The sequence below is a fragment of the Arachis duranensis genome, chromosome 5, assembly GCF_000817695.3.
Source record: "Arachis duranensis cultivar V14167 chromosome 5, aradu.V14167.gnm2.J7QH, whole genome shotgun sequence".
NCBI classification, from domain to species: Eukaryota; Viridiplantae; Streptophyta; class Magnoliopsida; order Fabales; family Fabaceae; genus Arachis; species Arachis duranensis.
In genome coordinates this window covers 95,703,409-95,714,160 of record NC_029776.3, presented here as the reverse complement: position 1 = coordinate 95,714,160, position 10,752 = coordinate 95,703,409, and the positions used below count along the sequence as shown (strand labels likewise).

Genomic DNA, 10,752 nt, shown 5'->3' with positions numbered 1-10,752 from the left:
GGCAAAGGAAAAGTTAACTCTGAAATTAATGGTAGCCATATTGGAGTTCCCACATTGTTTTGGCATGACAACAGAACCAGAGCTTGGTTTCAGCTGTGTATATGCTGCCTTGCAGAAAATTGTATCTCTGAAGAGAGAAAGTTTCTTGAAAGCAATACGCAAACAGCATAATTAGTTAAACTTCAACAATGGCATAAGTACAGCATAATACATGATTCCACTTGTTCCTCCCATGGCTCTTCGAATTGTGGATCCAATTTCATTGACAGTTTCTGCAGCATCGTTCAGAGGATAGCTGTGAACAAAAAACAGCAGTTCAGGTCAGAATGTGATTACAATTCAAATTGGCAATTGCTTTTGCAGTAACTTGTCCCCAAGAGTACAAACAAAGATATACCTAACCAAATAGGACATAGACTTACTTTTTTATGTCCTCCAGAATGGCTTTTGCACCTCTATACATCTGCAGAAGTTGAACCATATAAATCAAGTAATTCCCATGATACTTCAACATCTATAATAGACAATTTTGAGGACAGGACTCAGTTGATCCAGTCACCATCACCAACTTTACTGTCCCAATCATTTAGGCTATCCTTAAGATCTAGAACAGCATTTGCAGCGGTTTCAATGGCAATCTCAAGGACTTGGCCTTGCTCACTTAGCTGTAGAGGTCGTCTCTGTGGCTTATGTAAAGTAAACATAGGAACCATATTTCAAAAATTATATCAGGATATAAGTACATATACAGTTGACTTGATTAACATAGATTTAATAAAACTCAACCAGCTTTCAAATGATATTGACAAGTCAATTCTATTTTTACCAGATTCACCAATAGCATGAACACGTGAAAGTGGAGGATAATCATAATTATGAGAAATATATTACGATCATGCCAAAAAGATATCACAAGAGAAAAATCAGTGGCCAGATGCTGGTTTTGGGCTTCCAGCAAGTACAGAAACTGATGGTGGAATTAAGCATAAACACAAACATGAATTATGACAACCCAGTAAGGTATCATTTGATCCATATAGCTAGCTTCACTTAGTTGGACAAGACTTGGTTGTTGTTGATGCAGTATGCACTAGGTAGTATTACAAAGCACAGAGATTCTTGGATGGAAAGGACACAAGTCTAACAATTCACTGGCTTTTTCAGATAAATTCAATTGTTATTGTGTCACGTCATTTTTTCCTGAGTGTCTCTATATGTAAGTTGTTAAACTAGTACTCATCACAGAATTTTTCTATGTGGAAAGGGTGGTGTAAATTTCTAATAAAAATATTCAACCATGTCGAAATGCCACTAACCAGTGAGCCAAATAAACTTGTATCAAACATGTTTGAATATAATTTTCCTTTAACTACTTCTCAACCACAACTGCTAAATGTCATGGAAGAAATGACGTAATTCCCCGTGTATGAAGTATATACCTCATCGCCCTTTGCTGATGGAGATGGCGGGACTGGAATAGGAATCTTAGTAGGCGGGTGAATACCTTAAAAGAGAAGAAAGTTCAAAAGTTCAATGAACTAGTAATTTAATGGTTCCATCAATATTACATTTGAACAAACATTATCCAGAGGTAAAAGCCAACTTATTAGAATAATCCAGTTATTAAAAACTAAAGAAATTACTGACCATCAACTCCAACAGGCCAAGATGGTGCTTTGGTACTGGCATCTGATCGCTCAAATTCATAAAACAATATAAGAGAATTTAAGACCTACAAAATTACCATAATTTAAGGCCATCATTATTCAATCATTAAAGAATCTGAAAATTGCTTGTCATCCATTTCCCAAGATATCATCCAAGATACGTGTTGGTCCCATATGACCCAAGTTGTTAAAGAAACCTCGAATTAACACATCCCAAGTGGCAACATTGGGAAAGATTCCTTTACTCAACATCTTATTATGAAGATACACAATGGCTTCTTCAGTGCCTAACCAGTCTGGATACAACTCCTTTTCTTCAGTATATTTATCCAAAATTTGCATGGCAGTTCTAACCTTACCCAACTTACTATATGCATGAATAATTATATTGACTGTAATGGCGTCGGGATTTACTCCATTCACCAACATTTTTGCCAGAATTTGGAAAACCCGTTCTTGCATCCCAACAGAAGAAAACCCATGCATAATAATGTTGTAAGTAACTGTATTTAGTTCCACATTCCTATCTTCAATATCCTTTATAAGTCCACAAGCTTCTCTGAATCTGTTCACCCTAAAAAGACCATCCAACAACTCATTATATGTTCTAATATTAGGCAAACAATCATATTTCTCCATCTGATGAAGTACACTCATGGCCCCTTCTACTCTTCCGTTAGCACACAAGCCCTTGATCAATGTGTTGAATGTGACAACATTTGGTGGGCAACCATCAGCAACCATATTTTCAATGAGACGATGAACTTGGTTAAACATAGACATTTGACAAAGAGCATCCACCATAGTGGTGTATACCACAACATTAGGATGGCAACCGCAATTTATCATCTTGTTCCATATTGCAGAGGCACCTAGCAAGTCCCCAGCTTTTGCGAAACCGGATATTAAAGTGCTATATGTGGTCACATTTGGACTGCAAGAGCTTCTCTCCATCTGATTACAAATAGATATGGCATCAGCCATATTCCCAATGCAGCACAAACCGTGTATGAGGGCATTGTATGAAACAACATTCGGCTTAACTCCCTCCATAATCATAAGGTTCCACAATTCAAGAGCTTCACCAAGTTTCCCTCCCAATAAATAGCCTTTTATGAGCGAAGAATAAGTATGAATATTAGGGCTGCATCCTCTCTTAAGCATTTGTGCAAAAGCAGCAACAGACAAGTCAATATTTCCCATATCAGAAAGACAACTGATAATAGTAGAATAACTGATAACATTTGGATCAATGCCCTTAAACACCATCTCATTCAACAAACCAAATGCCTCCTTTATTTTGTATTCTTTGCAAAAGCCATTGATCAAAGCATTGTAGACAGGTACTACAGGAGCAAACCCCTTGGCTAGCTCCTTTGCCTTCTCTACTTGACCAAGTTTACATACAGAAGACACTATAGTAGTGTAACTCACAGCATCTGGAGGACAACCCTTATTCGACATTTCTTCAAGCAGCTTGCAGGCACCATCCACCTTCCCATTCTTACATAATGCCTTGAGAAGCATGTTATATGTGAACCCATTTGGTTCCAACCCTTCACCCTTCATGTTGTTATACACAGGACTAATCATCTGAAACCTATTTTCACCAAGCAATGCATCTAAAAGGTGATTGTATATCTTAACTGTGGGCTTGCACCCGAATTCCCGTATCCTATAAAACATCTTTAAAGCTTGATCAGCCAACCCTGCTCTCCTATATGAATTCATCACACATATGAACAAATCTTCAGAGCAAGCCACACCTTCAAGCTTCATCTGCTGCAATAGATACTGAACACCATCCATTTCACAGTTTCTCCCAAGCTTCTCAATCATGAGCTGATATGTAAATTGAGTATGCTTGAAAGCTCCAGAATTGGCCAAAGACTTGAAATATTCAAGCGCCAAACCAATATCTCTCTCATGTTTCAATCTCTTCAATACATGGAACTCTTCAACAGGAGGAGCATTAGTGGGTTGGGGTTGGGAATTACTTTCAAGATTGAAAATTGGGTTCGTGTTAAGCACCAAGGGAATTGAAGGCTTGCGCACTTTTAACAACAAGGAACACCCATCTCTCAAATACATGATTATAGTATCAGAAAAAATTGCTGTGAGATAAGAGAATTGAATTAGCTTTAAGAAGCTGGAATATACTTGGAAAAAAAAAAATAAACGTGTTTAACTGTTCATGCTTTGTCTGTGTCTACAAAATTTAGAGTATGGTCTCCGCAAAATCCAATTTTCTTCTTTATTTTATATTCATGAATAGATTTATGCCCAATAAGGATGATGTTTTGATCCTATTCAATTTTATTTCTAGGCTTTTGCTTATATATTTTCTGTTAACCATCCCATATTAGATAGGAAATTAGGAATCTTCCACCCAGAAAAGAGCGAAATAAAGGATCAAATAAAATGGGTGAATTGCAAATAACAAAAACATAAAATAATAAAGAAATTAAAAAATTCTACATTCTCTGTACAAAACTTATATTCATAGTGTTTATTTGTTTGTTTAATTTTTTTATTATATATTTTTATTTATTTTGTAAAGTTAAATTAATTTATATTTTTTAATTAGAATTGAATAAAATAAAATAAAATAATATATATTTAAAAAATTAATTTTTTGTATTTAATTATTTTAAATGGATTAACAGCTAAAAAATTTATTAATTTATAAGTTCCTTCAATTTTTGACCACTTCGCTCACAATTGATTTGTACCTTGATCCAAAACAAGCCAAGATTCGAACAACAATGACCAGGCACGGAGTACGATCAAACGAGGATTGGACTAAATCAAGACTCAACACAGGTTTTCCGTTACCCCGATCAAACTAGCTAGTTCAATGTGATTCTATTCTCATAGCTAAATTGCAATCATTCGGATGAAATTGCATGGTTCTAACTTCAAAAAACGGAATGGAACTGGCCAATTCAACTCGATAAAATGGAATCAAACATCTAACCGGTCTTATTGAAACAAAAAATTGATACAAAAAATTGGTACAAAAATCGCCAAAATGGGTGAATTTGTTGAACCAGATCATTTTTTATTGAAAAAATTGGTTAAAAAATTAATTTTTTCTAAAATTACTTTTTTGAAAAATATATTATATGAAAAAAAAGAGAAATTTTTAAATCTCTTTATATTCAAATTTTCAGAAATCTTGTGAAATTGGCAAATTGCTTTTGTAATGAGTTAGGATCAATACCCTAATCTCTTAATATGAAGCAAATAAAATGAAAGCTAATTACATTGTAATCTACAGAATACGGTTTAGTTGCTTGCATCGAATCCAAAATTAGAAACTGAACAGTCTCAGACTCGCATCTCAGCTACACACTATAAACAATAAAATATTGCCGATCAAGACAGGAAAAGCAAACTATAAACACAGCAGAACGAGATCTCATGCCAAAGCTGGTTCGATTCATCCGGTGAGACCGGAAACCTTGTTACCCAGTGCTATCCGGGCCGAGCCATTAATTGGTTGATTTAGTTAATGAGTTGATTGGTTGATTTAGTTGTGCAAAGTTTAATTGTTACGAAAATTGATACTTGATTAATGTAAATTGTTGAAGACAAATTGCATTAATTATTTTAATTATTTTTGTAATAATTTTATATATTTATGTAATTATAATACTGTGATTCAGCAACTAATTTATTGGTTAAACCAGTGATCAAATACTCACAGGAATGACAAGATCAGATGCCAATTTTGATAAATTGATCCTAACTTGTTACAAAAGCAATTTGCCAATTTCACAAGATTTCTGGAAATTTGAATATAAAGAGATTTAAAACTTTCTTCTTTTTCATATAATATATTTTTCAAAAAAGTAATTTTAGAAAAAATTATTTTTTTTAACCGATTTTTTCAATAAAAACGATCTGATTCAACATTTTCACCCATTTTGCTGATTTTTGTACCAATTTTTTTATCGATTCTTTATTTCAATAAGACTTGTTTCAATAAGACCGGTTAGAGGCTTGATTCCATTTTATCGAGTTGAATTGGCAAGTTTGATTCCGTTTTTAGAAGTTAGAAAATATATAATAATACATAAACACTATGAATATAAATAATAATAAATAAATAAATAAACAAACAAATAAACACTATGAATATAGAGAATTCTGTTATTTGCAATTTACCAATTTTATTTGACCCTTTGTTTCGCTCTTTTCAAGGTTGTGATAACCGGACCGGCCAATGAACCGGGAAAGTGACTAATTCACTGGTAAGTTCAACCAGAATTCAACCGGTTTAATTAAATATTAAATAAAATTATTAAAAATTCAACATATAATTCCAAATATTTAAATGCAATCATTTTTAACCTAATAAAATTTAGAATTTCACTTTCACCTAATAAATTATCAATAATTTATCAATAAAAGCTCATAAACAACTTCAAACAGTCAAATCATTCAGTAAATGACAAACATAATGTTTAACATACAGCCAACAATATTTAACCATCAGAAAATCAACAACAACATCGTTCATTTCCCATGATCAGCAACAACATTTCAGAAAATCAGCAACTCAGAATAAGCAAATATCAACAAAATTATTATTATTAACTCAGCAACTCAAACTTAAGCCCAGCAACTCACAATTGAACCTACCTCAGCAACTTAGAATTAAACAAGACCATCAGAAAATCAGCAACAACATCATTCATTTCCCATAATCAGTAACAAAATTTCAAAAAATCAGCAACTCAGGATAAGCAAACATCAACAAAATCATTATTATTAACTCAACAACTCAAACTTAAGCCCAGCAACTTACAATTAAACCTAACTCCGGAACTCAGAATTAAACAAGACCATCAGAAAATCAGCAACATCTTTCATTTCCCATAATCAGCAACAACATTTCAGAAAATCAGCAACTCAGAATAAACAAACATCAACAAAATCATTATTATTTACTCAGCAACACAAACTTAAACCCAGCAACTCAGAATTAAACCTAACTCAGCAACTCAGAATTAAACAAGCAAAAATAAATTGAAGATAGAGAGCTTACCGACGCGAGGAAGGAAGGGTAGTGACGGTGACGGAGGAATGGGAAGTGACAGCAACAGAGGAAAGCGACGCCACGAGCTCGACCTTCGTGCCGGTGACGGTCTGACGGAGGAATGGGAACTGCCGGCGAAGACAGAGAGAGAGAGAGCTCGGATGAGAGGAGAGGAGAGGAAAGCTTCCTACGACGGCGACGACAGGAGAAACGAATCGAAGAAGGCCAAACCGCCAAACTGAGCTTCCACACGTGACGCAGCACCCACGGTCAGTCCCCGGAGGAGAAGAGTTCGGCGAAGACCGAGGAGCGATGGTGGCTGCTGCGGCTGCGTTCAAAGGAGGTTTGGCACTAGGGTTCTCCAATTTGAATTTTCAGAGAAAGAGAGGGGTGGAGTGCCTTCATACGGGTAATAGGAAAATAGGAAGGGAGAGGGATGAGGGACGCTTCGTGGGTTTTCTTTTTTATGTTTCTTTTCTTTTCCTGGCGTCAAAACGACGGCGTTTTTGGGGCAGGTTACCACCGGAGCTTCTAAAAACCTAACTGGTTCGACGGTTAATCGTCGGTTCAACCAATTTTTTAATAGTTTTTGCAGGATAATTCTGAGATCAATCGGACCGACCAAATAACCAATTTTCGATTAATCCAATTAAATTGGTTGATTCAGTCTAATTTTTAGAACCTTGCTCTTTTTTGGGTAGATTCCTAATTTCCGAACTAATATGGACTGGTTAACAGAAAATATATAAGCAAAAGCCTAGAAATAAAATTGAATAGGATCAAAACATCATCTTTATTGGGCATATATCCATTCATGAATATAAAATAAAGAAGAAAATTAGATTTTGCGGAGACCATACTCTAATATTCGTTGACACAGAAAAAGCATGAACAGTTAAACACGTTTTTTTTTTCCAAGTATATTCCAGCTTCTTAAAGCTAACTCAATTCTTTTATCTCACAGCAATTTTTTCGATATTATAATCATGTATTTGAGAGATGGGTGTTCCTTCTTGTTAAAAGTGCGCAAGCCTTCAATTCCTTTGGTGCTTAACACGAACCCAATTTTCAATCTTGAAAGTAATTCCCAACCTCAACCCACAAATGCTTCTTTTGTTGAAGAGTTCCATGTATGAAGAGTTTGAAACATAAGAGAGATATTGGTTTGGCGCTTGAATATTTTAAGTCTTTGGCCAATTCTGGAGCTTTCAAGCATATCAAATTTACATATCAGCTCATGATTGAGAAGCTTGGGAAAAAAGGGTGAAATGGATGGCATTCCATATCTGTTACAACAGATGAAGCTTGAAGGTGTAGCTTGCTCTGAAGATTTATTCATATGTGTAATGAATTCATATAAGAGAGCAGAGTTCGCTGATCAAGCTTTAAAGATGTTTTATAGGATAAGGAAATTCGAGTGCAAGCCCACAATTAAGATATAAATCACCTTTTAGATGCATTGCTTGGTGAAACTGGGTTTCAGATGATTAGTCCTGTATATAACAACATGAAGGGTGAAGGGTTGGAACCAAATGGGTTTACATATAACATGCTTCTCAAGGCATTATGTAAGAATAGGAAGATGGATAGTGCCTGCAAGCTGCTTGAAGAAATGTCGAATAAGGGTTGCCCTCCAGATGCTGTAAGTTATACTACTATAGTGTCTTCTGTTTGTAAACTTGGTCAAGTAGAGAAGGCAAAGGAGCTAGCCAATGGGTTTAATCCTGTAGTACCTGCCTACAATGCTTTGATCAATGACTTTTGCAAATAATAGAAAATAAATGAGGTATTTTGTTTGATGAATGAGATGGTGTTATAGGGCATTGACCCTAATGTTATCAGTTTACTATTATTAGTTGTCTTTTTTATATGGAAAATATTGAATTGTCTCTTGCTGCTTTTGCACAAATGCTTAAGAGAGGATGCAACCCCAATATTCATACTTATTCTTCGCTGATAAAAGGCTGTTTATTGGGAGGAAAACCTGGTGAAGCTCTTGAATTGTGGAACCTTACGATCATGGAGGGAGTTAAGTCGAATGTTGTTTCATACAACGCCTTTGTACAAGGTTTTTGCACCATTGGGAATACGGCTGAGGCCATATCTATCTGTAATTAGATGGAGAAAAGCTCTTGCAGTCCAAATGTGACCACATATAGCACTCTAATATCCGGTTTTGTAAAAGCTGGGGACCTATTAGGTGCCTCTGCAATATGGAACAAGATGATAAATTGCAGTTGCCATCCTAATGTTGTGGTATACACCACTATGGTAGATGTTCTTTGTCAAATGTCTATGTTTAACCAAGCTCATCATCTTATTGAAAATATAGTTGCTGATGGTTGCCCACTAAATCTTGCCACATTCAACACACTGATCAAAGGCTTGTGTGTTAATAGAAGAATAGAAAAGGCCATGAGTGTATTTCATCAGATGGAAAAATATGAGTGTTTGCCTAATATTAGAACATATAATGAGTTGTTGGATGGTCTTTTTAGGGTGAACAGATTTAGAGAAGCTTGTGGACTTATAAAGGATATTGAAGAAAGGGATGTAAAACTAAATACGGTCATTTACAACATTATTATGCATGAATTTTCTTCTACTGGGATGCAAGAACAAGTTTTACAAATTCTGTGAAAAATATTGGTGAATGGAGTAAAGCCCAATACCATTATATTCAATGTAATTATTCATGCATATAGTAAGTTGTGTAAGGTTAGAACTGCCATGCAAATTTTGGATAAATATACTGAAGAAAAGGAGTTGTATCCAGACATAATATCACATACTTCTTGTGGAATATTTACAATTGGTTAGACACTTAAGAAGCCATTGTGTATCTTTATAATAAGATGTTGAATAAAGAAATCTTTCCTAATGTTGCCACTTGGGATGTGTTGATTTGAGATATCTTTAACAACTTGGGTCATATAGGACCAACACGTATCTTGGATGATATCTTGAAAAATGGATAATTGGGGTCATATTTACCAACGGTATCATCCATTTTCCAAGATATTATCTATTACTCAAAGGTAAACAGATTATATGTTATGTATCCAGATTAATTCAAGTAATTAGTAATTTAGGAAGAATTTGTTTTTAAGCTATTGTTCAAGTGAGATAACTCTGTCGAGAATCACAAGAACACATGTAAAATAAGGGTTATATTGTCGTTCTACCCAGATTCATGAGATGAATAACGAAAGCAATCTTTAAAACTGAATCAATACATCAATTAAAATAGAAAAATAATAATCTCAATCCATAGAAATAAATAGAGCTCATAACCTTAACTGAGGAGGTTTAGTGACTCATGACTTACAGAGAAAATAAGAGTTTCAAAAAGTGTGAAATTGCAGAAGTGAGAAGATCCCCCTCCAGAAAAAGTGTGTCCCAAGGGCTAAACCTTTTTCTTTTTATATCTAACCTAATTTTGATTTGAAACTTAAAAAAAATTAACAAATTCTAAATCTAAAAGATTTTATTTGTAAATAAAAATAACAAAAATAAAAGATAAAATAATAATTAAAAGCTAAATATAGCTAAAGATGCTCCTTTGAATGAGTTTGACCCGCACTACTGACGTTTAGCACCAGAATTGGCATTGAGTTTTCATTCGGTTCTGTCTTCCTGGGCGCTAAACGCCAGGCTCGGTGTTTAGCGTCCCTCATGGTAGTGATTCCAGAATAAAAGTATAAACTATTATATATCGTTGGAAAGTTCTGGAAGTTGGCTTTCTAACACCGTTAGAAATGCGTCAATTAGACCTTTGTAACTCATGTTATGCTCATTGGAATGCAAGGAGGTCAGGGTTAACAACATCTACTTTCATCCTCTTTTTTTTGCACAAAACTCTGCCAAATTTGTCCGAATTTTACCTGAAATCATAAAAATACCAAAACAACTCAAAGTAGTATCTGAAGAGAACTTTAACACTAAAATATAATTAAACTTTCTAAATTCTAACTAAATTTAACTAGAAAATAAGCAGAAAATGGGTATAAGATATTCACGTATCATAACACTAAACTTGAA

At 34.6% G+C, this 10,752-nt stretch overlaps 1 protein-coding gene and 1 pseudogene across 2 annotated transcripts; one reads left to right on the top strand and one right to left on the bottom strand.

Moving 5' to 3' along the window:
• Positions 1-539: 539 nt before the first annotated feature.
• LOC107490582 (pentatricopeptide repeat-containing protein At3g48810) lies at positions 540-6,779 on the bottom strand. Of its 2 annotated transcripts, XM_021143251.2 has the most exons (4): positions 6,721-6,779; positions 1,648-3,781; positions 1,440-1,504; positions 540-686 (listed from the first exon to the last, which is right to left on the bottom strand). In XM_021143251.2, the coding sequence occupies exon 2, from the start codon at positions 3,756-3,758 to the stop codon at positions 1,797-1,799; it is 1,962 nt and encodes a 653-aa protein (XP_020998910.1). In that variant the 5' UTR covers positions 3,759-3,781; positions 6,721-6,779; the 3' UTR covers positions 540-686; positions 1,440-1,504; positions 1,648-1,796. The 2 variants fall into 2 exon arrangements, with proteins under 2 accessions (XP_020998910.1, XP_052118327.1); XM_052262367.1 differs by lacking the exon at positions 6,721-6,779 and having other exon boundaries at positions 1,745-6,708.
• Positions 6,780-7,308: 529 nt separating this feature from the next.
• On the top strand, positions 7,309-9,689 carry LOC107490473 (pentatricopeptide repeat-containing protein At3g48810-like; annotated as a pseudogene).
• The last annotated feature ends 1,063 nt before the right edge of the window (positions 9,690-10,752 follow it).